We start from the raw sequence: 25212 nt of genomic DNA, 5'->3' as shown, positions 1-25212 counted from the left end.
AGCTACAGCAGCTAATAGCTGGTCACTTAAATATAAACTGGAGACTTAGCTAGGTATAAAGAACATGGCTACATATTTATAAATTCCTAGCTACCTAGCTAGTTGTTGTTGGTGTGGTTGATGCTAGCTAACAAACATGTCTCGCATCAATAATATCATCAAAACTTTAAAAAACATAAACAAACCTTACAGAAACCTTTCTATACTTCATTTATATACCATGCCCCTTTTTAAATGCTTTTGTAAAGATTTATTTTGAAGGCAAGAGAAGACAAATGCTTAAAAAGGACAGCCATCTTTTTTGCAAACACAATTTCCGTTACTTTGTGCTAGAACTTCATTTAACAAACCACACAAAACTCGCGGCTTTTCACGACAAAGAAGACATAATTTTTTCGGCAACATCAAAGATTTTTTTCGGCAACATCAAAGGAAAATGAACATATCCACTTTGCCTGTTACAGACACACGGAACTGGCGTATTATTATATAGATTGTTTTATTAAAAAAAAACATTGCGTAACGAAACTAAACAATCTAAAAATGATAAGAAGTTGTTTTCGCTTACGATGGTGTATTCTCCGTGGATACATATTGTTTCGCTCCTGGATTATTAAATTTCAATAATCATAAAATAATAGATGAATTACTTTTTAGGCGACCAAATAAGGACAGATTTTGTTATGGAAAAAGACCTCAGAGAAGATAAGATACGGTATTGTTGCCTCCAATTAAAGGATTTTACGAATCGACGCAAAACGGCATCTACCAAGCGTATTACAATATCTTAAAGAATGAAATATCTGCTCCTGCCATCAGCGAAATGAACAGACAAATCATGGAAAACATTTGTAAAAAAAATTTTTTTATGATATACATAGAGTACTAAATAAACAAAGTTACTTTTATTATAGAAAGTCTCTATAATCCAAACTTTCAGCTTCAGAGAGTGAAACTTCAAATTACAGAGAGAAATTACGTTAATTTTAAAATCAAAAAACATAATTCAAGTTCATTCAAACTTTATTTTTATAGTTTAAACAAAAAAAGCTTTATTTAAAAAACTGTTGAATACTTGATTGCTTTACATTGGAGAAACGATCTCTTTCGACAGTACGAGTTGCATCACCAAGTGCTTTTTTCAGGTTGGCATTAAACGACACTCTGAAATTCGAATTAGGGAGAGAATCGTACTGAAGGGACTAAAAAAATGTTCGAATTATAGAAAGTTTCAAATTAGAGAAATTCAAATTGTAGAAAGAGTTTCTTAAGGAAAATTGACGGTGACTGAGCACTCGTTCGATTTATAGAAATATTCGAAATATAGAGATTCGAATTAGAGGGAGTCAACTGTTTAAATTATATTTGACGTCATTACTTTTCTGGCCGGTAAAATGATTGAAATCTCATCAGGAGACTTGCAGGGAAGTTTGTTAACAACAACGTCGGTATCGAAAAAGCGAAAAATTGACCTGGGAACGAGGTCAAGGTTACCCAGGCAATGTATAGAGGAAATATTTACACTGTTCCCAATGACGTTATAATAGATTTTTATCAACTTTTTAAAAAGGCAATGTACAAAGTTTAATGACATAAGGTTCTACAGAAGGAGTTCACATGCTTAAAAAGCTCGTTTTTTCTATGAAGCAACTTTGTATTGCATTATTCAACAAGTCTGTGGAATAGTAAAACTACAACAGAAAGTTGGTGAAGGGGAACGATGCTAGATGCTAATATTATTTTCTCTGTGCCTTCGTTTTTGGTGCGTAGCTAATAGAGACATTGTATATTTTCCAATACGCATGTGCAGAACAGGGTAAACTCCTAAAACAAAATTGCCATTTTCTCTTCGACTTAAAAAGAGCTATTTTGAGGTTGTGGGTAGAACGTCATATTTTTTAAAGAAGTAAAATGTCATATGGAAATACTACTAATAAAAGCACGTAGAGTAGGAGCGAATTAAAATTTTTCCTAAATTTTTGTGTTCAACTGTTTTTAGTCTCTTTGGCAATTTCATTTTATTGTTTGTTTTTATTTTATTTTTACGTCGTCATTTCATTTTTGGTACTACATATTTGGTGCATTGTTTATATGACGGGCTTTACATAAAACGCCATTATTACTAATTCAAAGTGTTCTGATGTAAACATTGTTGGTATCTAAACAGCCCTCGGTCATACTTTTCGGGTCTTCGCGTCGGGGCTGACAATTATGACCTTGGACTTTTCCGCAGGCCATCAAAGATCCATATTGCCCTTCAAAATCATGTTATGGTTATATCGTTATTGCAGATAGTCCACGTTCTTGTTTCATAAATGTCCCTAATATACCATCACCGCCGTAACTATTGACATTTTTTGACGTCATCTGACTAACGTCATCGAATATGTCTTTTTTTTCCTGGTCAGGATACCCAAGTTTCCGAAAATTTCCTAAATTCTTAGAAGCATCTGTTTATCAAACTCAATTTTTCAAAATCCAATTCTGCATTAGCTAAGGTGGAAATATAATCTGATCAATCCAATTTTTCTTCTTCGTTCAAGTCCTTCGACATTCTTGATTTTTTTGATTCTAAATCACACTTTCACTATTTCAATTTCGTCTAATACATCTTAAATTTTTGTACGTGTTTTCTCTGCTACTTCAGTAACCAAAAGGTAGGTTACTAAAAGTATGTACATACGGCTACATAGAACCAACAGTCAACTACACGAAATACCTCATTTAATGCAGAAAGCTTTGCATACCCAGCTTTCCTGGTTTTGCAAAACTCGTAGCTACTTAGATTTTAATATATGCTTTAAATATAAGAACAAAATAAGAACAGTTTCAGGCCGAACATGTATGCAAAAAAAGAAAAAATTCTTACATTATTTTATCAAAAGAAAGTCAATATTTAACATTTATATTTTTAACTTTTGAATGCGTAAATGTTTTTTTCTTGTTTAAAAATAAGCATATATAAACTAGGGAAGATAATGTAGTGGTAGCGCGTATAGCTTGTAATCATAAGGTTTTCTGTTCGAGAACTCACTCCAGTGCACTTTAAATGTAGTGTTGGCGGTTCATTTGGAAACCTGCTTATGTGACGGGTAAACAAATTCAAACGATGCTATACGTATTACTGACAGGTAATGTAACATAATTACCCATGCCCATTAAAATTGTTCTTTTTCTGTAACTATTCCGTGTATATAGAATTGATGTCCTACGTTGCAAAGAGCGTGTTCCAAATATAATTCGTAAAGTACTGATATAAACGAGAAATTAGAACGAATTAAGGCTCTAACAAGAGATTTAACTTTTTATGCTTATAAAAGCATTAAAAAATGATCCTCTAAGCAGTTTTCGAAATGAATCACCCCTCTTCATTATTTCGGTTATTGTTTAATTTATTTTTAACCTGAAATGCGTTTAAATTATAATTGCAAATCAGTGTCATTTTCGCCACATATTAACGTGAAAAAATTTGAATCATCAAAAATATAACAAAGAGTATGCATGCAATAGGTTAAAAATTATTTTAAAAATAGTTAAAAAAGAGACCATGCTATTTTAATAATTCTCGGGACGCTAATTACATTAACTTATTTAAATTTTGCAAAAATTAATTGATACATATTTGCGAAAATTTATTTACGCGAATAATTTCCGGCAAGGTGAATTCGCAAAATTAATAGAAATTACATATTCGTTGCAAATATCTTCGCAAAAATTTTGAAAAAAACAGAAAAAGATATTTTTGTTTCTTCTGCTCTAGTTTACCTTTTAAAATTTTCTATTTTGCAGTTGATAAAAATAATATCCACCCTCTGTTATATGAGAAAGTTCAATTTAAGGTTTTCTTATCTCAATAAATAGGTCTGAAATCAAATAAAAATCCGAAATAATGCTAAATTATTGAAAATAATTCTTCAAAAAAAACATTAAAATGGTTTAATCGCGAAAAAAAAGCTTTGGGTCAAAAAACTAGTCAGTTGTCAAACGATACAAATAATCTGATAGTTAGAAGAATTAAAAGTCTCTCTTTCAGATAAATTATAAAATTGAGGTACAATTTAAAAATAATGTCATCATCTTAACAAAAAAGTTTGAAAATTAGGAGTAACATTTTATTTCCACAACTTTCAAGTGAAAATTAAACTTTCCTTATACAATTGAGATTAAAATTAAAATCAAATCAAATTAATTGCTTATAAATAAACATCCAGCTGCATGGTATTTTGTTTATGTATGGTCAGCAAATAAAAATTCACAAATTGTGTAATGGTCATATTGAAAGGTAGCTAGGCTTGTAGACGATAATGGAGAGAGTTAACTCACATTACACATGCAGCAAAGAAACTATAATACATTGGCAAAAGCATTTCATTTCATAAGCACCTATAAATTTAAAAACCAATTAATGTATTCTGTAATAATGTATTCTCAGTAAATTATTAAAATGGGATTGGAAAGCAGATGCAAAATCATCCTCCTCCTTAGTGTTTGTCGCCTATACCAAAGCCGCTGGCGCTTACTCGACGGCTAAACAAAATTTCGCCGCCCGCCTTGATGTCAACAAGGCAAAAAAACCTGGAGACAAAGTTCATGCAAAATACATTGTTAAAAACATGTGTAGGTATTTTGAATAAATTGCAAAAATCTAAAAATCTTAATGTTTGGAATCTGCAACGGTTACACCATGTATTCCCCCATTAGACAAGTTAAGTCCTGTACTTTTGGTGCTTAAATGCGTAGATTCTTCCGCATGCTTTCTTCTAAAACTCTGAATACGTTTGTTATACATAGAAAATGCTTTGGCACCAAATATGTACACCAACCACAACATAACACCACGTAAACTTCGAAGTAAAGAATACACGAATCCAAAACTGGCATTGACTGCCAATTCACGTTCACTAAGATCCGTTTTCACGATTTGAATAAATCCTATTCCCTCAATTAAACCAAGTGTGATAATCAGTTTTAATGCAATCTTTATGGTTTTCAAAGCATTTTTGGACTCGCTTTTCAACACATTCTGATTGGTTTGAATATTGTTATGAATTTTATATATAGTATAAGAAAGTGAAATCAACGTCACTAAAAATGCCAGTAATATGGGGACAATGTAAGCTGCAATTCGTGCATGAAGATAATTAATCCAACAAATATGATTAATTCCATAGCCCACATTAACATTCGATCCTTGATCTAAAGTTACTGTTATCACCACTATTAAAGTTGGCAATGCAAGCACAAACAAATATCGTCGTGCGAATTTCTTCATGCTACTTCGTCTTGACATAACCACAAAACTACCAAACGTTGACACCAAGTCAAAAGCTATTACTGTACACCATGTGAACGACACTAACAGACTCCAATGAAGAAAAATTGCAACAGAAAGACAAAGGTGATAGCTCGCGTTGGAAGTAGTCGCAAGGAGGAAGAAAATGTCTGCAACCAGAAGCGATGAGCACATTCCCAATGTATTTAAACCAGGTAAAGTCCTTAACTCTTTAAACAGTATAAATGTGACTATAATCCAAGCGTAGGAAAGTATACTAAGCGATGTTCCAACAATAGAGACATAGTATTCCACATTTCTTAAATCTTCTAACCATTTATAATGTATTTGTTTGTTAGTGTGAATACAAACAGCAAAACCATCCTCTAGTGGCATGTACTGTTCAACTACATATGTTGTGTTTTTACCGACGTGGAGATTTCCATTTTTCAGAGTTATGTTTTCCGGTAATCTTCGCAACAAACATTTAGAATGCAAGTGGAATCTGTTACAACTGCTGTAAAACCTTGAAATATTATTTTCTTTCAATGTTATCCATATTGATATGTTTTGAATGGAATAAGAATTGTTGTGTTCATTTAAATCGCAATTTTTTGAGAAATTGACGTTGTTTATAGTGGATACGTATGGCTGAGCACATACTCTGCTATTTGAAAACATGCGTGAAACATCAAATCCGTATAATTTTGTTATTTGACCACCTGTATCTTTAACAATTACCAAGCTTTCCACATATTTCCATAACGGTTTTAATAAACTTATATTCGTAAATATTTTGAATAAATCTTGAGTTAAGAATACATCTGTTTCTTGTAATCGATTATTTTCTTCACTTTGTTTTTTTAATGAGACTGAGTTGTTTGCTAATTTACTTAATGTGGACGCAACATGCATGGTATCGATAGAAGATGAGTTTTTCAGAAAAATGTAGAGTTTGTGTTTCTGAGTCATAATGCAGTTGTCAAAGTCAGGGTTAGTGATATTTGGCTTGTTTGTTGGTGTTAATTTACGTCGCATGCATTTTCCGTTGGCAGGGTAATAGTTTTTTAGACAAATAAATGTAACGCATTTGGACGTTTTGACGTCAAAAACGGTATTTTTCTTGCAAACAGTTTTCTCGCCAAATCCATCAAGAGAAAATGTCGATTTTCCTGAAAAATTAATCAAAATCGACCAAGGTCGAGGTAGTTGAGTGAAACAATCAGGACATCTGATGTGTGGACAAGTTTTCAGTGGAGGTATGGTATCCGGAACAGGTTCGTTGTTGCATCTCCAGCAATGGTAATTTGAATATTTCCCCACGATACCCCCGTATGAAGAGCATAAGTCGTAATATTCACTCCTAGGTGCACAATCCCTATCCCATTTTGGTATATTGTCACATCCCTCTGTTTTGGTTATCGATTTTGCTAAGGAAAACTTGCATTGGCGAAAGTTTTCCTGAAGATCCAAAGTAATCGTTGAGTTATAATACAAGCGCTCAAAATCTTCACCATTTGGCCATGTACTTCCGCAATCTGCTGTAACATTAATGGTTTGAAATTCTCGAAGAAAGTTGCATCGGGCGCAGTAAGAGTTTCTGTAGAGACGCTCATCCGACCCAAAAACTGGCAGCAGCGTTGAATTGAACGAATTTGGAGGATTCTGACACAACTTCTGGTCATCTGCACTTGCACTAGGATGACATGTCTTAATCATCAATCTGTACTCAGTGTCATGGTTAATTAATTTAGCATAAGGTAAAACTGGTTCACAAGAATAGTCTACATATGTCTTTCCTTTGCTTAAAAATTTAGCTAAGTAAGTGTACAGTGGTTCAGGATGTGTTTCATTCCAGAGTTTATCAATACAGCATTGTTTTCTGCTCATGCAATATGCGGTGCAATCGCAGCATTTATCCCCCGATCCGCTGCAAAGGTACTGTTGCAACCCTTTTTTTGGTTCAAACTTGTGATTCAATGGTATGTTCATAAATTCTCTGATAGGGAATTTCTGTCTAAAATTTATAACTTTCACTTTTGTCTCTTTCAGTGTCAGGGTAAATGAGAATATCAGAATGTCGTCTTTGTGATCGTTGCAAGTTTGTAACTTTCTACAATCACTTATGCATTTATCAGTAATAAGTTTTGGTTTAGATTGACATTTATAGCAATGGTAATTCTTGTACGAGTGGATACTTCCACCATAACTTTTGCACAGTTCATAATTATTATTCATTCTCTTACAATCTGGATTTAATGTACACGCTTTAAATTGCAAATTATGATCATTTCTCTCCAAAGTAAACTCACATTTAGTTAAGTTAGACAAAATTTCCCAAGACATTGATTTGCTGACAGATAGCAATGACACGTTTTGACACCGTCCCTTGATGTTTAAATTTTTATACGAAGTAACAAAATTACATTTAGCACAATATTTATTTCGATATAAATATTTATCACTTCCCACAACTGGCATGTGTTTATTTATATCCAAACCAGGAGATACACAATTGGCGACGTCATCTCCATCAGCTCCAGGTAAACAAGACTGTACCATTAAAAATGTGTCACTGGTGTGTGCAGGATGACTCAAAACATGCGCACATGATATATTTTTGTGTTTCTTAGACTCTTGTAAGAACCCAAATAGATACTCGTTTAATGGAACTTCTTTAAAGGTCCATAATTTATCAATGCAGCATGTTCGATATTTCATACAAGTGTCATCGCAATCACAGCATCTAGTTTCGCCATTAATTAATTCAGATGTACATAGATACAAACGGAACGGATACCCGGACTTAAATTCTGATACATTAAAAAATTCTTTAGCTGGGAAGTTTTGTTGAATGGACGAATGAAGAAATGATATCAACAAAACAAAATAAAACCACATTGTCATCTAGATGTTTCTTAAATTTAACGATAGCATGCTTATTGATACTTATATATGTTTCACTGTTCTCGTCTGTGAAAATACGTCTAAAAAACTTGTGTATATTCTGCCTTCATTCGTCAATCGTGTCGATAACATATCAGAAAATATTCCCAAAGATGTTTACTATGCAGTGTTATTAATGCAATCACGATAACGATGACTTTGCACTAAGTGTTCTTACAAGAAGTGAGAATGATGCTATTACCTCGTTGTGGTTTTATAATAACATAATTATCGTTGTGAACAAGGTTTGAATCATAACAATGCAATACTATCTACATTATAATACCCGTATACGTCTGTCCGTCTGTCACGCAAAATGGTAGCTTAGCTGCGCAAGTAGCGCGACGCATGCAATGCTGTATAATGAGGACGGGCGAACCCGTGGATTTATCCACGGGCTAACGACTAGTATAACATAAAGGTAGTAATAAGAGACACCAATACACATTAATAAAAATTTCATGTGAATTTAAAAGAGTCCATGGAAAGAAGAAGCATTAAAACGCCATAAATTAGTGTGTTTTTTGACACTGCTAGTAAAAGATTCTTTTTATGCGCGAGCTGCTGTTTGTATTCTTTAAAACATTTACCATATAAAAAATAGGCAACATTTATCTTAAAAATTAAAGATAGGCTTCTTGAAGATATCTCTTGTGCAAAAATGGAAATGGAGTTGATACAACTGGATAACTCGTGGATAATAGTCTAAACTTGTACAGCTTTTTATAGACAAAATTCTAGCGATGTCGTAAAGAGATAATAGCTGCTACTTAAAACATTCAATAACGTAATTGAATGCTTTTAAAGTAATTTTATAAATTATCGAACCGTTTTACAAGTATGATGACACAGCAACAAAGGTTTCCATTAATTTCAATTCCAGCGTAATTGGTGACGAATGAGTGCGTGGGTGCGTGGTATAAGAATTTGTATCGATTATTTTACCAAAGCTTTTATTAGATGTAGTTTATATAGACAAATGATACAACAGGTTTCGAAAAACACTCAAAAATTTTGTTTTTTTTTCTAAAAAAAAGGGGGAAATCAAAATTTTTTTAATATAATAATATAAAAGAAATATTTTTTCACTTGATAATGTAACACTGTTGCGAAAAGATTCATGCATTTTTATATTTTTCAAATAAAGTGTTTTTTGAAAATACATATGGATTTTTGGTTAATTTTATAATACAGATTTTTTCAATGATAGTTTATTTCTGTGTAAGTGTAGAACAGGATTTTCAGAGATTCTTGACACTTATCACAAAGAAACAATAAGAATGACGATATATTTTTCACTCCATAGATCATAAGAGCTGGTTTATCGTCATAGATAAAAACTCTTTATTCTACTAAAAATTTATATCGTAGTTGGAATCACCATAAACCTATCACCCAAAAGACAAGTTGTCAGCCTGTGAGAAAACAAAGGGAATTCATCCGTTGTTTTTCGCAGCCAAAGTACTTGTGTAATACACACTTGCGTAAACAACAATAACTACTAAAAAATTCGCTTATTAATCGCTTATTACGCTGGTGATAACCCGTTAATAAGTGATAATATTTTTCTTTCTAAAACAATCTATTTGTTACTTTTCTTAAGGCGAGAATAAAATAGCGGCAGTAGGTCTTTTATTTCACATGCTTTTTAGAAAACTCCCAAGTTATCCTTACTCTCATTTTCAAATAAGGAGTGATTTAAAGGAGACTTAAACACCAACTTTTTAAATATGGACAGATTCTTATAATGGACTCAAACACTCACGACATACGACTAAAACAATATATATTGAGAGTTACTTTAAAAACACAATAGTACACTTAACTCAACCGCGCCAGATAATTATGCCGTACCTTTAGTTTTACTTGCGCATTGTTTTTAATTACATTATTTATCAACTATTAAAATGTGATACGACAAAACAATTAAAACTTAATATCTTTACAACACCACAATAAAATAAAGCAAATTAATTTTGACCAAGTTTGGGCATGCATGAAAAGAAATTACCATTTGGTTAGAGAAATAATTGACGCTCAACAAGAAATGTTGTTATAATGGAGAACATATTTATAAAATTGACATGGAATGTTGGAGTATTAAAACGAACTCAGAAAACAACATAAATTTGATGTAAAATAAATTCAATGTAGAGGAAAAAACAACAATATTCATTAAAAGGCTACAAAAATAATAATAACATCTGACATCAAACTTCACAAAAGACAAAATGTTATTGTGCACAGTTCTACTGATGTATGTTGTTAATACTGTTCACTCGCAGTTGTTAAGAGGTTTCCCCATAAACGAGTTTATGAATGCTACAGAATTTAGTAAAAATTACCCATTTTATCGACTGCTTTGTAATGGATTAAAAGCAATTGGAGAGCCGCAGTGTTGCGAATGCGACAAAGATTGCATAAAATACAGAACATGTTGTATCGACAAGTTATGGGATTCCGAGAAACCATTACCATTACAACCATATCTTTCTAAGTTTATAGAAGAAACAAAGAAACACAAGGAAATATCATGTGAGCCTGTTTTAAACCATACTCAACATAAAAGTGAAACATTCTTAATGGTAACTTCGTGTTTGCCTGGAGCAAATCAAAGTGATGTTAATGGTTGTATTTCTCCTGGTATAGAAATTAATAATTACAGTCCTATTGTCGACGAAAGCCTTTATTTGTATCGAAATGAATACTGTGCAAGGTGCAACTTTATCACTAATTTTAAGCGGTTAGACATAAAGGCTCGTTGCATAAATGCTTCCATTGTTGCTACAAGAAAACACATTAACTGGAGCACCTTATCAAGTCTCAAGGGTTGCGAGTTTTTTCTTGATCAGAACATCGTGAACAAACAGTTGAAGAGATGCCTATCGGTATCTGGATGCAGCAAAGGTAACCCTTATTATGACTTATGTCAAATTTACGGTAAATCTTTGGGTTCTTACAAGAATTATCATTGCTATAAATGTGAAGCATCAAGTAAAGGCTTCAAAAATCAATTGATCACAGACAGCTGTACATCAGATTGCAATAAAAATTGTCCTTCTTATGATGAAACAGCATTGTTATTTGCATTTACAATGTCTTCAAATGGAAGCCACATGGACATTATCAATTTTAGGCAACTTTTCCCAATAAGAACGTTTTTAAACATTCCCTTGAGTTATAAACTACCTGTTGGTGAAAACTTTGAACAGTATTTATGTCGTGGCAGGCGAACAAAATGTTGTGATTGTAGTGAAACTTGCATGCAGAGAAAGCAATGTTGCATTGATAAATTCTGGAATGAAACAAATCCAGTACCGTATAACTCATATCTTGATTTGTTTGTACAAAAATCAAAACATTTCAAAGATTATTCCTGCGAACCAGTTTTACCATATGCTTCATCCATTGGCCATACAAGTGAATATAGATTAATGGTAAAGTCGTGTCATCAAGCTTTTAATGGTATTGAAAAAATTGAATGCATATCACCTTCTAATTCGCTACAGCCAAACTTCCTTCCGGTACTGGGATCTGACGGTTACGTTTACAGCAATTCCTATTGCGCCATATGCAATTTTCTTAAAGATTTTCAGGTCATAAATATTACAGCAGATTGCGCAGACATCTGGCCACCAGCACCTAACGAATTTAGAAAACTTTATCAAAATTCTTCAGCTACTTTAAATCTACAAAGAAACTTCCAGGGTTGCGTTTTTAAGAGCAGCGTGTCCATACCATGTAAAACTGGCAGCAAATGGAACAAGCCTTGCCCGTATGGAAGCCCAGATTATGATCTGTGCAAATCTTATAGCGGTAAAATGAAGTCAGTTGCCAACTACCATTGTTGGAGATGTCACAATTTTCTAGCAAATACCACTTTTCCTCCTATAGTGAATTGCGATCCTTTCAAATGCCCAGCAGGAGATTGTCTTGTGGTTGTACAACCCCCACCATACTTACCCTGGTCATTTTTGGTGAGCTTTTCTGAAACAACTAAATTTCAAGTGAGAGGATTTGGCACAAAAACACTTTGCCAAAACGGTACTACATACGACATCGAATCCTCCACATGCGTCCAGTATCTTTGCTCTAATCTTTATCATCAAATTGCAGGGAAGTGTGTATTAAAAACACCTGCAGTCCCTAAAGTAATTACCCCCATTGTATTAGAGCCTAATTTTGACAATTGCATTGCCGCACAAAAGAGTGTTTTCTTTTTTATACTAGAAAGGAACACTTCTATAAATGAATTAGAAATTATTTCTAATTTTCATGCAGTCACAAACATCACACTGACGCTAAAGACATTAGGTAAAAGTCTTATCAAAATAGCCAATTGTACAATTACTGAAGATATGCTCGACACCATAATGCATACTCCTTTGGAAAATGTATTTCTGCATGGCATAAAAAAACTAATAATTGCTAAAAAACTAAAAACAGAATTAACACAACGCTACGGTTTTGACTTATCGAGGATATTCTCACACAAGATATGCGCTAAACCAATCCTGAATGATGCAAGAAATGTTACTGTTTCCCCAACATGCGACATTGTCCAGAACAATTTTTCCACACAATTAAAAGACGTCTCTATGTGGATAGAGATAACAAATGCAAAACGAAGCAGGCTATACAGTACTTGTGAAATACTGCATTTGCATTCAGACTGTCCGTTAAAACCCCTTATTAATAATGTAACTGTCAACAAATCTAATTTTTTGATACATAAAACACAAAATGGTGAAACTCACTACAGACCAGAAGATTATTTGCCTCTGAAAACAGGATTTGGAGTTTGTATCAGTTCTCCAACCCGACACGCTATTACCTATATTTGGTTGAAGGATTTATATGAGGTAGAACATTACATTTCTATTGTTGGTACATCCATAAGTGTGTTATGCTATATATGGATAATATCAACGTTTATTGGGTTTAAAGAATTGAGAACATTGCCTGGTTTAAACACGTTAGGTATGTGTTCATCACTACTCTTTGCAGATGTGTTATTCTTATTAACAATGAAAGCAAAAGAATCATACACGTTCTGTTTAACAGTGGCAGTATTGTTGCATTGGAGTTTGTTGCTATCATTTTTATGGAGTATATTGATAGCCTATGACCTGGTTGTAAAATTTGGAACCTTTAAAGTCTCTTCAAGAGAAAACAATGTAAGAAAGTTTTTGCCCAGATGCATCTTAGCACTTTTAATATCAACTGTAATAGTGGTGATAACAGTAAGTTTAGATCAAGGATCGAATGTTGATGTGGGCTATGGAATTAATCGTATTTGTTGGATTAATTATCTTCATGCACGAATTGCAGCTTACATTGTCCCCATATCATTGGCATTTTTGATCACTCTATGCTCACTCTCTTATACAATGTATAAAATTCATCATGAATTGAAAGTGAACGAAAAGGTCTTAAAAACAGGCTCATTTAGAAAGCTTAAGACATTGAAAATTGCATTAAAGTTAACAATAATACTTGGTTTATCCGAAGGAATAGGATTTATTCAAATCGTGAAATCGGATCTCAGTGAACGTGAGTTGGCAATTAATGCAAGTTTTGGATTCGTGTATTCTTTATTTCGAAGTTTACGTGGTGTTATGTTGTGGTTGGTGTACATACTTGGTGCAAACGCGTTTTCTATGTATAAAAAACGTATTCAGAGTTTTAGAAGAAAGCATGCGGAAGAATCTACGCACTTAGATACAAAAAGTACCGGACTGAACTCGTCTAACAATGAAATAAATGGAGCAAGCGTTGCAGATTCAAGGCTTTAAATGTTATCGATTGAGATTTATTCTTTGTCTTTTGACAAATTAAACGAATTTTCTCTTACCAGAGTACTACCAATGGAGTTGTTGGAATGGGGTTTGACAAACAGGTTTACGTTATTCATAGTTGATCAACATTGATATTCAAAGAAGTGTATAAAACTTCTATGTTCGATGGGAGATTGTGTCAATGTGAAACAAAGATATCGCGTATAAAAGCCAGCAATTTTTTTTAAATATATATTTCATTGTTTTTAAAAAGTAAGACTTGTCTTAGTCTGGTTTTTTAGTGTAGCAAATAAATATTACAGGGCGTACAATCTCTCGAAATTATATGAATGAGGGTGGGGAGGAATTGATTGTCTATCATTTTCGTATCTCTTTTACTACTGCGCTGTAGATCAACAGGAACTGTAGAAAAAGTGTTCCTTAAATAAGAACAAAAGAAAGCTGAAATCTGAAACTGTGATCTTAAAGTGATCAACCCGTTAGGAAAAACATAATAAGAAATCAGGATGAAAAAAGATTAAAATATAACAACAGTAAGTACCAGGATAGATTTAATTACAATTTTAGGCATAATATTATTGGCCTATTTTTGTAAAAATCTCGTAAAATATCTTTTAAAGTTGTGTAGGCCTTGTAAACAGCGTTGTGAACGTGCTCCTGTCACTTTCTGTCATGTTCGCATGACAGAAAGCTCAAATAAGGGTAAAAATGCCGTACGCCCTAATGTAGAGCAAGTTACCTAATTATTCTAAAACGAGTTGTCATAAATTATTTCTTACGCTTGACATCCTTCTTTATATTTGTAAGTCTTTGCGCATCAAAGTTTTTTATTTAAACCATTTTTTTAAACACAAAATTTCGACCGAAGCGCTTACGTTGCTCACATTTTCTTTTTGTTAGTCTCAACTGTTGCATACCTATTGTGTACTATCTACTTATAGTCAATAGCTTCACTTGTTTGCTAGCTCTGTTTAATGCACCAACCAAAATCAAACTTTAGTTTTTATGCCAGCTTTTGTTTAAAGGTAATTGACCAGTCGCTTCTAATTCTTAGGGAATCAAGCCTCGTGTTGCATACAAAATTTTGCCTTTAAAATTAAAAATTACGTGCATGATACGAACAAAGAAATGGGGCGTAAGATTAATATTTGTGAATGAGTAAGGCATGGTGACACGGAGTAATTTAAAATATTGTTCCAAGGCCAGAATACCACAAATACAGAGACTGTGTTTGTGGTATTCCGGTGTGAGGCAATTAGGTGTCATTGCAGTGCACCACAATACAGGAAACACAATATTTACGATGGTTGCATGCTTACCATATACTTTCACACATCACACAAATCAAGTAACTTCCCAAGATTAACCAGTGTGGCGAGCAAGTTAGATCAACGCCCAAGCCGAATTGAGACATCTCGTACTCATCTAAGGCCTTTTTTCTATACTGATGTAAGGTGATACCATCTGATTTGAGCTATACATTTAAGTAGTGCACCTGGGCGGTGCAAGCAGGTTGTGCAGTTGAACATAGATACAGCAATCTTGTGTGAAAACACATTGACCCGCAAGTATCTGCTGAGATACGTCGCATCGGCAGACAACTTACAAAAATCCTGTCTGAGCACTATTTACATCTCTGGAAGGTGATACAGTAAATTTAAAGAAAAAAAAACTATGCCAAAAGGAAAACAATGTCGCTGCGAGTGTTTTCTAGAATATTGCAGTATTGTACGACTCATTTCCCCTGGTTATCTCAATTTTTTTACTCTCCAAAAAGTTCGATGTATAACTTACTTAAACATCAAAGGATTTAAATTCTCCCCCCCCCTCCCCCTCCCATAACCATGAGTTATGCCTAGGTAGCAGAAAAAAAGTGACTCAGACAAATTTAGTGAACTTCTGAGGTATAATAGCTGGTAGTCATAGTTACTCTATGTTTCAGTAACAAGATAGATATAAATATACAATAGATATATAAATATAACTCAATATACATCATAAAAACAAGTTTTTAACAAATCTAAAACTAAAGTGGCCCAAAGAGTTATTAGCCAAGAAAAATCTCGAAACAACTTTTCTCTTTAAAAGAACTAAGGGTTGCGCCACCGCCATCAGCGCACGCCTGAGAATGATGTTTTAAAGGCCTATGACAGAAACGGTAAAAAAAATTTGATACGATTTAATATTTTGCACGAATTTTTTAATCAAACACAACAAAAAGAAATTGTCAGCCAGAAGTTAAATGATAACATTATAATACGGAAGTTTTTGTTAGGAACTGTAAAAATAAAGATGAATTCCCACTGAAGTAAATCTGGTTGTGTGGACTCATGGAGGTACCACTGCCCATATATGAATACGTATTTACTTGTTTTGATATAAATTGCAGAGAAGTTTTTGCAACAAAAAAAATGTTAAAGAATTTATTATTGAGAAAATCTTGTAAATTAGCATCCTCTTCCCCAAGATTCTTTGTGATAAACCTCGAAAGGTTTATCTCAAAGAGCTCTGGTGAAAAGAATGGCGAATTAGTCGATATACAAAATATTAAGGATTATAAACACAAAACACAGACCAACCCTTGTTGAAACAATAGATCGCAAAAACTCATTTTTCCGTGAAATCGATTAATCAAATAGCGAACAGATTAATTCAAGTGGGAAAACAACCTGCAGTTGAAAATTAAGAAACCTTAAAGCTGTTACTTTCTCTCTTTAACTTGCACAGTGTCGTTGACGGCCTCGGAACCCCAAATGACGTAATCATATCTTTCTTCTAATGCTTTTCTTAATTCGAGACCATGGTTGTAATCACGAACTTCAACATTGACTTTAATCTAAACAACATCAGATGATCTGCATGCTCACGCTGTACGGTTAATGTTTCGAGTAAACGTCTGTTTGATGAAGAGTTTAAAGAAGGTGGGTGTTTAAAAAGTACATACTATCTGATTATCATCAATATTGTCAATGCCTCGTTTCCGTCAAAATAAAATCGCGCAATGCGTTGTGGTAATTGTATTTATCGCAAAGCAAAACAAACCATTTTAGTGTAGCTGACTTGTGAAGGTCAGTTTTGAAATGTTAAATATTGCGATAGAAATGATTGGAAAAGCAAATCAATGGACAACAAATCTTAACCCTAGCTTCTATGAAAGCTCATTGTCAGGGCTTAAGGAAGAAGTGCTTGTTGACAAAGAAGAAAATATCAGCAGTGAAATCATTGCATGGTGGAGATATCTTACTTTCGTGACCGCATTGTAACACAAACTGATCAAATACTGTCTTATCGATGGAACTTAACAGTAAACAAAGCACAAAATTCAAGGTTACCAGCTATTAAAGAAGAATTATGTTAAGAAAATTCGTATGAAAGCTAATTTCGTACTGTTTGTAGAAAATGTTATGTCGCTGCTTCCATGAAACGAGCATTATGACGTCTATATGCACTTAAACCAAAAGTGGTGAAATTTTATTTGCAAGATGTAAATTTTCTTCTAGAAATGATATTTTTTCATCCAAATGTTTTTTCCATATCATCTTCTTTGATGTGTTATTTTCCTAAGTTTAGCTTTCAAAAGTTCTATCTCCGTGGCTTTGTCATCTACTTTATTTATTCCTTGGACAACAATTTTTAGTATATAAACATCGAATGGGTGATATCATGTATGGTAGTATGCCTATACTTGTGCGAGTACTTCCTGCCTTTAAGGGAGTTTTGGCTTGAAGCTTTGGTACTATTGTAGGCATATTGTTTATATAGGTTTTCTTTCCTTCCTCAAAATAGGCTGAGTGAACTCCATGGGAACTGTTCAGTTTAAAATCTTCACGACTTATATTAGACAGACACAGCTTTCGCAAGTTCTTTATTTTAGGAATAATATAAAAATAAAAGCTCTGTAATTCGCTTAGTGTTATTAAAACATCTCGGCACACAATATTCCAACATTTTTACTACTTTCTGATTCGTTTATAATACCATTTTTTCCCAGCAGAAACATGTTTATGCATTGTTTTGAAGAATAAGAAAAAATCTTTTTAAAGCTCCTTTCTGAGGTAGATATTGCCGACATGCGAGACTACCAGATTTTCTCTTCGGTTTTACGCTGTTGCAATTAATACAACTACCACAATGCATTGCGCAATTTTATTTTACCGGGAACGGGGATTATATTAGGGAGCTTTTGCAACTCGGATTTTCAAGGGGCCGTGTACCCGACTCGATCGGGGATTTCTAATCAATTAGGAAATAGTCGACTTGCGAAATTGTAATGCGCGTTTTTTTTTCTTTCTCTGGGACGGCTTACAAGCCGCACAGCCTGTTGTCCATAGTAGTTAGGATATAAGGCAACAACAGGTTTAAGCTTATATACTCAAGACTGCGAATGCTGATAACCATGGGAAAAAAACTCGCATTTCGTCCTGGTGCAACGTCGACTATATGTGTTTGCGATATTTGGAACAGGTTTATGAAAATTATTATCGATGAAATTTAACATTTGCATTAAGTTTCGACAAAGTGTCTTTCTAAAGAAAGTTTTTATTGGAGAGTGCGTCTAGAGGGGGTATTTATTAAAAAAAATATTAAAAAGAAGGAGTTTTAATTGAGGGGTGACGTTTAGAAAAAGGAAGGCATTTATTGGAAGTATTACATTAATTTTTAAAAATTCATTGTGTACGCGTTAGTCACGTTAATGTTCAGAACCAAATTAAATTATATTCTACTAAAATTTAATGGCGTTTACCACATCAGGAAAAACCAAACCACAATTCTAAGTTATCAAACGTTCTGCTCTATCTATAGGTTCTCTATTTAGCTCCACAATATGCTTAAGTGATCAATTGATATTTTTGGGAATTTTATTCCAAGAGTTACCATAAAAACGATGTTGTAAAACGTGACAAGTTTAAAAAATAACGATTTTTGAATAAATTTCTGTTTAGATATTGAACAGGCCAACTAACTTTACAATAGCGCTAAGAAGCTATGTTGATTTGTTTGAATGCTGTATAACAGTGTGAAAAAATGGATTAGAAAAGCAAATAATTCGTTAGGTAGATATTACCTTGACCGTAAACACACTTGTTTTCAACCACGCCCTTTCGTGAAATATATCTTTGATGCTAAAAATAATTTCAACGCAGTTATTTATAAAACAGACAAAACAAACAAACAAACAAACAAACAAACAAACAAACAAACAAACAAACAAACAAAACAACAAACAAAAACACAACAAAAAACAAACAGACAAACCATAAAAAATATTTCCACAACGTCGAAAATGTCAGGATTATTTTTTCTCCTATAAATAAACTTGACGTAAAATTCTCTCCTGTAAGGTCCTGTTTACATCCTATAGTAACATTTTTAGAGATAACTCTACCTGACACACATATCAGCGAGCAGTTTAGTTAATTCAGCAAGACCACCCGGTCGATCAGAAATCACCACAGCGAATCGTATCAATCGACCATCAGCAGCTAAGCCACGATCTATCACTCTGCCAAGTACAGTGGAATCTATGTTACCTCCACATAATGGAAACACCACTCTGAAAGGTAAGGTTATATCACACAGTAATGGGTTTGTATGTGTGGAAATATTTGCAAGAATATATGAAGCTCTCAATTGTACGCACAAAGTTATGAATATATATATAATTGTGATTGAATGAATCTTTTATTCACAAAGTACTTTTCCATTTGCTTGTAAACACTCATTTATTTGTCCCACACTTGTAAATTAAACACATTATTAACATTATTAAGCGCATTTATTTTTATCCTTTTTTGTAATTTTCTATTTGCGCATACTGGTGGATACGGGATATAATTTGGTGATGACATTCAAACAAAAAGAAAAAACCTTTGAGAAAAGTAAAAACTGTCAAATGGCCGACTAAGATCATTATTAGGCTCGCGCAATTTTATTTCGCGCATCACGTAGCTGCTCTGAGAGGAAATAATTGCGCGCAAAACTTGGATACATTGAAATAAAATTTTACAGTTAACAATTTTTGCCATTTTGTTGGTTGGAAGGGAATTTCACATGTTTGTTGTTGCTTCGGACATCGTGCATCACCTAGCAAGCTCTCTTTGCTGACTAAGCCAAAAAGAGGAGATTTTAACTTGATATATGTTTGTTTATTATCTCGACTCGATATGTGTCCATTAATTATCTCGAGCCGATATGTGTTCGTTTATTATCTCGACTTGATATGCGATCTTTTATTTTCTCGACTCGATATGTGTTCGTTTATTATCTCGACTCGGTATGCGTTCGTTTATTATTTCAACCCGGCATGTGTTCGTTTATTATCTCGACTTGATCTATTTTCGTTTAGCTTTAAAAGTAATAACGCAGTTAATTTAAGCAATTTGTTTGACATTTACCTTTTCCCTTTCAGTTCAGGCAGCTTTCCACCAATAACTGCAGCTAGCCCAGTGGCTCCTGCACCCTCAACCACACATTTTTCTTCTTCTACCAAGCGAAGGACAGCCATGGCAATGTATGCCTCACTACAAAATATAAAGAAATAACTTATTTGCTAAATTATCCTCGCGAAACTTTTAGGAAAAATCAAAAAGGATTTTTTCTTTTCTTCTGCCTTAGTTTTCCTTGTCAAATTTTCTTTTTTGCAATTGACAAAAATAATGACCAGCCTCTGCTATATGAGCAAGTTCAATTAAAGGTTATTTATCTCAATAAACAGGCCTGAAGTAAATTAAAATTGCCAAAAAAAAAAAATATGAAAATCTTAAAACTTCTTAAGTTGAAAAAAGTCTAAGCTGCAACAGTGTAACAGAAAGGAAAAATTAAGAAGCATTTGGCTGTACAAAAATGACATCAAATGAAATCCCTGATTCAATTACCTTTTTATCACACCACGCAAAATCCTTTCAAAAACACACACACACAAACAAATAAATAACAATATATAAAACAGAGAAAGTCCCAAAATCATTCACTTACTCAACTTGCACCAATTTATCGATGTAAGGTCGGGCGGTGAAGAAGGCGTTATTACCAACTTTTGCAACACATAAACCTGCACGAAATAGTGGATAAGTAGAACGAATAAAGAAAGTGGAAGATCGCTCGTTTATTGATGGTGTACAATTTGCATAAACAGTCGCGAAAAAATATTTATATATAAATATATAAATATGTAAAAAGGGTAAATATACAACTAGAAATAAAAGTATATTACCATCAGCTAATGTCAAAGACTGATCTGCTAAAATTTGCACTGGTCCGCCAGCATCCATGGCGGCTTTAAAACTGGCACATCTGTCGCTTTCAACAGCCTAAAAAGGTCAAGTTTTTAAATATCATTCTTGAAAGTGTTGATGACATGTCCTTTTGTGTTTCCTGCCAAAATTCTAGATTTGTTGCTTGTCATAACACCCTCCTCTGTTATGTGCTTGTACGAAACAATTCGAACTAATGATATCGACAAAAATATTAGGTTTTTTAATATTAGGTCAAATTATTGCGCTTTGACAATAATTTGATGATTTTGCGGCAGAAATTTTTTATCAACATTTTCAGAGGTGTTTTACTTACCCCTGCATTTTTTGCTAACATCGAAATTTGTTTGTATGGATTACTTTTTTTTTTACGACGTTTTGCGACATTAATTATTGCGATTCGCGAAGTTAGATTCATTGCAGACATAAATTACTGAGAAAACAGCAATAATTTATGTGTGGAATAATTTATGACGCAATAATTCATGTCTGGAATAATTTATGACACAATAATTTATGACACAATAATTTATCTTCGCAATAATTTATGTTCTTAAGGTATCACGCTCGACACTCAGAAAAAGCCGACTTACAATAATTTTTAAATTAGGTTGTAACGCCTTCAGCGCCACTGCACACCCGGCTATTAGTCCAGCCCCGCCCACTGGAATAACAACAGCATCGATGTTATCAACTTGCTCAGCTATTTCCAACCCGCAAGTACCTTGACCAGCTAGAATATGTGGGTGATCGTATCTAAACATACATATTGTGATCGGTTCGATATCTATTTGTGAAGAAAATTACTGGAGATATCTGATTGGTTATCGTTCAGTGACGTAGAACAAAACATGTAACAAAAAGAGAAAAAGAGTCACCCATTTATGTAAGCTAAACCATCTTCTCGCGCAATCTTCATAGCGTGATTTTTAGCCTAAAATTAAATAATAAATGGATAAAACTACCCAATTGCCATCATTTTTCCATATTTTAACGCTTAATTTCAAACACAGAGAGTAGTTGATTTTACTAAAATGTATATCATGCACATATATTTAATAAATTAATAATTACAAGCAATAAGGAACAACGCGATAGTTCTCAATAGTAATAAAATCACGAAACATAAATTTTTTGATAGGTCAGAATGTGCCTAAAAACATAGCAATCACTATTCTGTAATTTTTTGTGCAGTGCGACCACTCGTATCTTCACAAAAAAGCGAATCCTGCAACTGTCTTCATTAGACAGCTGCTTATTCATACCTCCATAATATCATTTCCAATGACATGGACAGTCGCACCGTACTTTCGACATTGTGATATCTTCATGATCGGTGCATTCATCGGCATGCAAACAGTGACAGGAATTTTTAAGGTTTGACCATGGTACGCCAATGCTAATGCATGATTACCAGCGGATGCTGCAATCACTCCTAATTCTTGCTGATGCTGCAAAAAAAAGTTTTTTGATTGTTTTGTTTTATGTTAACTACACAGGATAATAAACTTTACATTTCGCATTCCCTTCCAAAAGGGTCGAAATGATCAATACTTCTCTGACAGCGTCAAGTGGTACGCTGAGTGTTTTTTATTATAAGCAATAAAGACCTAAAATTCTTTTACGGTGAAACTTTTTTTCGCATTTTTAACAGGCCACTAATAGTTATGTGCAGGCTGCTCTCCCTCCTGTACTGTGTTAGAATAACTTAGCATATAGTATAAGCCACCAAAGTAAAATTCAACAGCCCATTTCGCAGCCATTCAAAACATTTTAAGCAAAAACAATTTATGATGGTGGGAAAATGAATTTAAGCTGGTAGATATAACACCTTTGTCAGCATAAGTAGCGTATTTCTTGCTCCTCTTTCTTTAAAACTAAGATGAAAAAGAATTTGAACATAACTTCTCTAATAATTTGTCATAGTGACAAATTTAAACAAACAAACAAACAAACAAACAAACAAACAAACAAACAAACAAACAAACAAACAAACATCATACCTTCCTGTAACTTGCATGTAATCTCTTTTAACATATACTTGCATATCAAACATGGACGATAAACGTGGAGATATCTGAACGAAAAACACTATATGGTTTGAAATATGGTTTATGGTTTGTCACTATAAAAATATGACGCATATATACAATCTTTTTTTATCAACCAATTTACACAGGAGCCCAAAATTACCTAAGCAGCTAAACAAAAATGGGGCAAAGTGCAAAAAATCAATTGTTTACAAAGAGCAAGACATAAGACTCAGTTGAAACTTCTTCAAGCTTGAACTATCGTAAAAAAGTAACACAACTTTATCTGGCTTGCAAAAACCGTTATGCAGAAAGACACAACCCTTTCAGAATAACTGCAGGCTTACCTCGCATGGTGTTCTTCTTATCCCGTTCTTAATGCGATATGCAGCAGCCGACACATCTTCAAAATTGACATTGATTGGCTCGCTACTTTCACCAGATATGGTCAAACGTCGAATCATTGGACGCACACTCCGTGAAATTGCAGGACTTTCCATTTTTATCCAGCGTTAGTTTTTCTTTAAAATTTGATTTTTTTCTTTAGAAAATTCCTTCAATTGATGTTTTATTAATGTGCTAATTTCAATATTGTTAGAATAGATTGTACAGTAGTCAACACTGAGGTTTTAATAAATGATTAAAAAAATTCGTAATAAAAAAGGATGACATTGCCATGCTTTTAAAACATTCTCTTCAGTAGGGGAGTTAAAGAGGACTCATATCATTTTTTCTAAACATTACACCAGAACTAACAGAACCCCTAAATTCTATAAAAGCTTCATTTTTTAAATCCAAGTGCAGAGACTTCTTTAGTGCAGAAAAAAAATTCAATGATTATGGATATTGTGTCACGATTCCTTTTTTTAAAGTTAAAGATGGATATCCAAATAGAAAAACACGCAAGTAAACAGTATTTCGCATGTTCGTGCAATTCAAATATTTTAATATGATGCGTTAATATTATTATTATTATTATTATTATTATTATTATTATTATTATTATTATTATTATTATTATTATTATTATTATTATTATTATTATTATCGATTTCATTAAAGTTGGAGCTAGAGAAATACACCATGGTATCGTCAGCATACTGAATACATTTTGCCTTCGATAGTTGTTAAAAAATATTAGGAAGATCAACGGTCCTAATATTAAACCCTGAGGAACTCCACTATAAACATTAGATTTTGGTGAACACTGCGATCGACAAAAGAAGTAGTCGGTAAACCATCTCAACTCCATGTCTAAAACACCATACGAAGCAAGCTTTTTATTAATAAAATCGTGATTTATAGTATCAAAAGCTTTACTTAAGTCTAGAAATATTGCACCGGTCAACATTCTAGCTTCTGCACTCATTCGAATGTTGCTAATGAGAGAAGAAGTAGCCAAGTCGGTGGATCTGTTTTCCCGATATCCAAACTGACAATCACTTAAAAGATTGTTACTTTCAAGGAAATTTGTCAATTGCGTACACACTGCCTTTTAAAGAAGTTTTGATAAAATCGGTAGTACAGATACGGGTCGGTAATTTTCTGGAACAACCTTTGCTTCTTTCCAAGCATGTGGTACTGTGCTTGTCTAAAGAGAAAGATTATTGGTGTAGTGTAATGGTTGAGAAATAACATCAGCACTGTTACGTTTCTAATTCTATAGACGCAAGGAAACGTGTTCACACATATCATTCTTTGAAAAATCTCCTTAAGAATTACACAAAATAAAGTAAACGACCTCACCCTGAATTTAAAAATGCTAACTCTAGCTTTTTTAGCCTTCATTAAAATTAGCATTATTTGTACTCTCAAAAAACAACAACAAAAATGCCGTTTTCTCTGCTTGTAACATTAATTTTGTCTTAATGTGAATATTTTAAGTTCGCATAACTAACAAGGTTTTTTTTTCA

The 25212-nt window shown here is 33.4% G+C and overlaps 3 protein-coding genes across 3 annotated transcripts; 1 reads left to right on the top strand and 2 right to left on the bottom strand.

Moving 5' to 3' along the window:
- Positions 1–3280: 3280 nt before the first annotated feature.
- LOC130649400 (uncharacterized) lies at positions 3281–8410 on the bottom strand. Its single transcript, XM_057455671.1, has one exon. The coding sequence runs from the start codon at positions 8177–8179 to the stop codon at positions 4655–4657; it is 3525 nt and encodes a 1174-aa protein (XP_057311654.1). The 5' UTR covers positions 8180–8410; the 3' UTR covers positions 3281–4654.
- Positions 8411–9746: 1336 nt separating this feature from the next.
- On the top strand, positions 9747–14567 carry LOC130649399 (uncharacterized). Its single transcript, XM_057455670.1, has one exon. The coding sequence runs from the start codon at positions 10450–10452 to the stop codon at positions 14011–14013; it is 3564 nt and encodes a 1187-aa protein (XP_057311653.1). The 5' UTR covers positions 9747–10449; the 3' UTR covers positions 14014–14567.
- Positions 14568–16173: 1606 nt separating this feature from the next.
- Positions 16174–25001, bottom strand: LOC130649401 (putative threonine dehydratase). The gene is made up of 12 exons (XM_057455672.1): positions 23647–25001; positions 23273–23346; positions 23101–23146; positions 22535–22720; positions 22148–22203; positions 21863–22025; positions 21230–21326; positions 20992–21067; positions 20412–20537; positions 19403–19570; positions 19082–19139; positions 16174–16852 (listed from the first exon to the last, which is right to left on the bottom strand). Exons 1-12 carry the CDS (start codon positions 23797–23799, stop codon positions 16718–16720), a joined length of 1338 nt encoding a protein of 445 aa, XP_057311655.1. The 5' UTR covers positions 23800–25001; the 3' UTR covers positions 16174–16717.
- Between the last annotated feature and the right edge of the window lie 211 nt (positions 25002–25212).

Source organism: Hydractinia symbiolongicarpus, chromosome 7 (genome assembly GCF_029227915.1).
Source record: "Hydractinia symbiolongicarpus strain clone_291-10 chromosome 7, HSymV2.1, whole genome shotgun sequence".
NCBI lineage: Eukaryota > Metazoa > Cnidaria > Hydrozoa > Anthoathecata > Hydractiniidae > Hydractinia > Hydractinia symbiolongicarpus.
This window is presented reverse-complemented; position numbering and strand designations above follow the sequence as displayed.

What these genes read in the sequence shown, in the direction of transcription:
- LOC130649399 (XM_057455670.1), top strand. Translation starts at nt 10,450, where the DNA reads ATGTTATTGTGCACAGTTCTACTGATGTATGTTGTTAATACTGTTCAC.
- LOC130649401 (XM_057455672.1), bottom strand. Translation starts at nt 23,799, where the DNA reads ATGGAAAGTCCTGCAATTTCACGGAGTGTGCGTCCAATGATTCGACGT. An exon ending in CGCTACTTATGCTGACAAAG is followed by an intron (nt 22,721 to 23,100) that starts GTGTTATATCTA and finishes TTTTTTTTGCAG; the next exon opens with CATCAGCAAGAATTAGGAGT. An exon ending in GTCTTTGACATTAGCTGATG is followed by an intron (nt 21,068 to 21,229) that starts GTAATATACTTT and finishes TATTTCGTGCAG; the next exon opens with GTTTATGTGTTGCAAAAGTT.
- LOC130649400 (XM_057455671.1), bottom strand. Translation starts at nt 8,179, where the DNA reads ATGACAATGTGGTTTTATTTTGTTTTGTTGATATCATTTCTTCATTCG.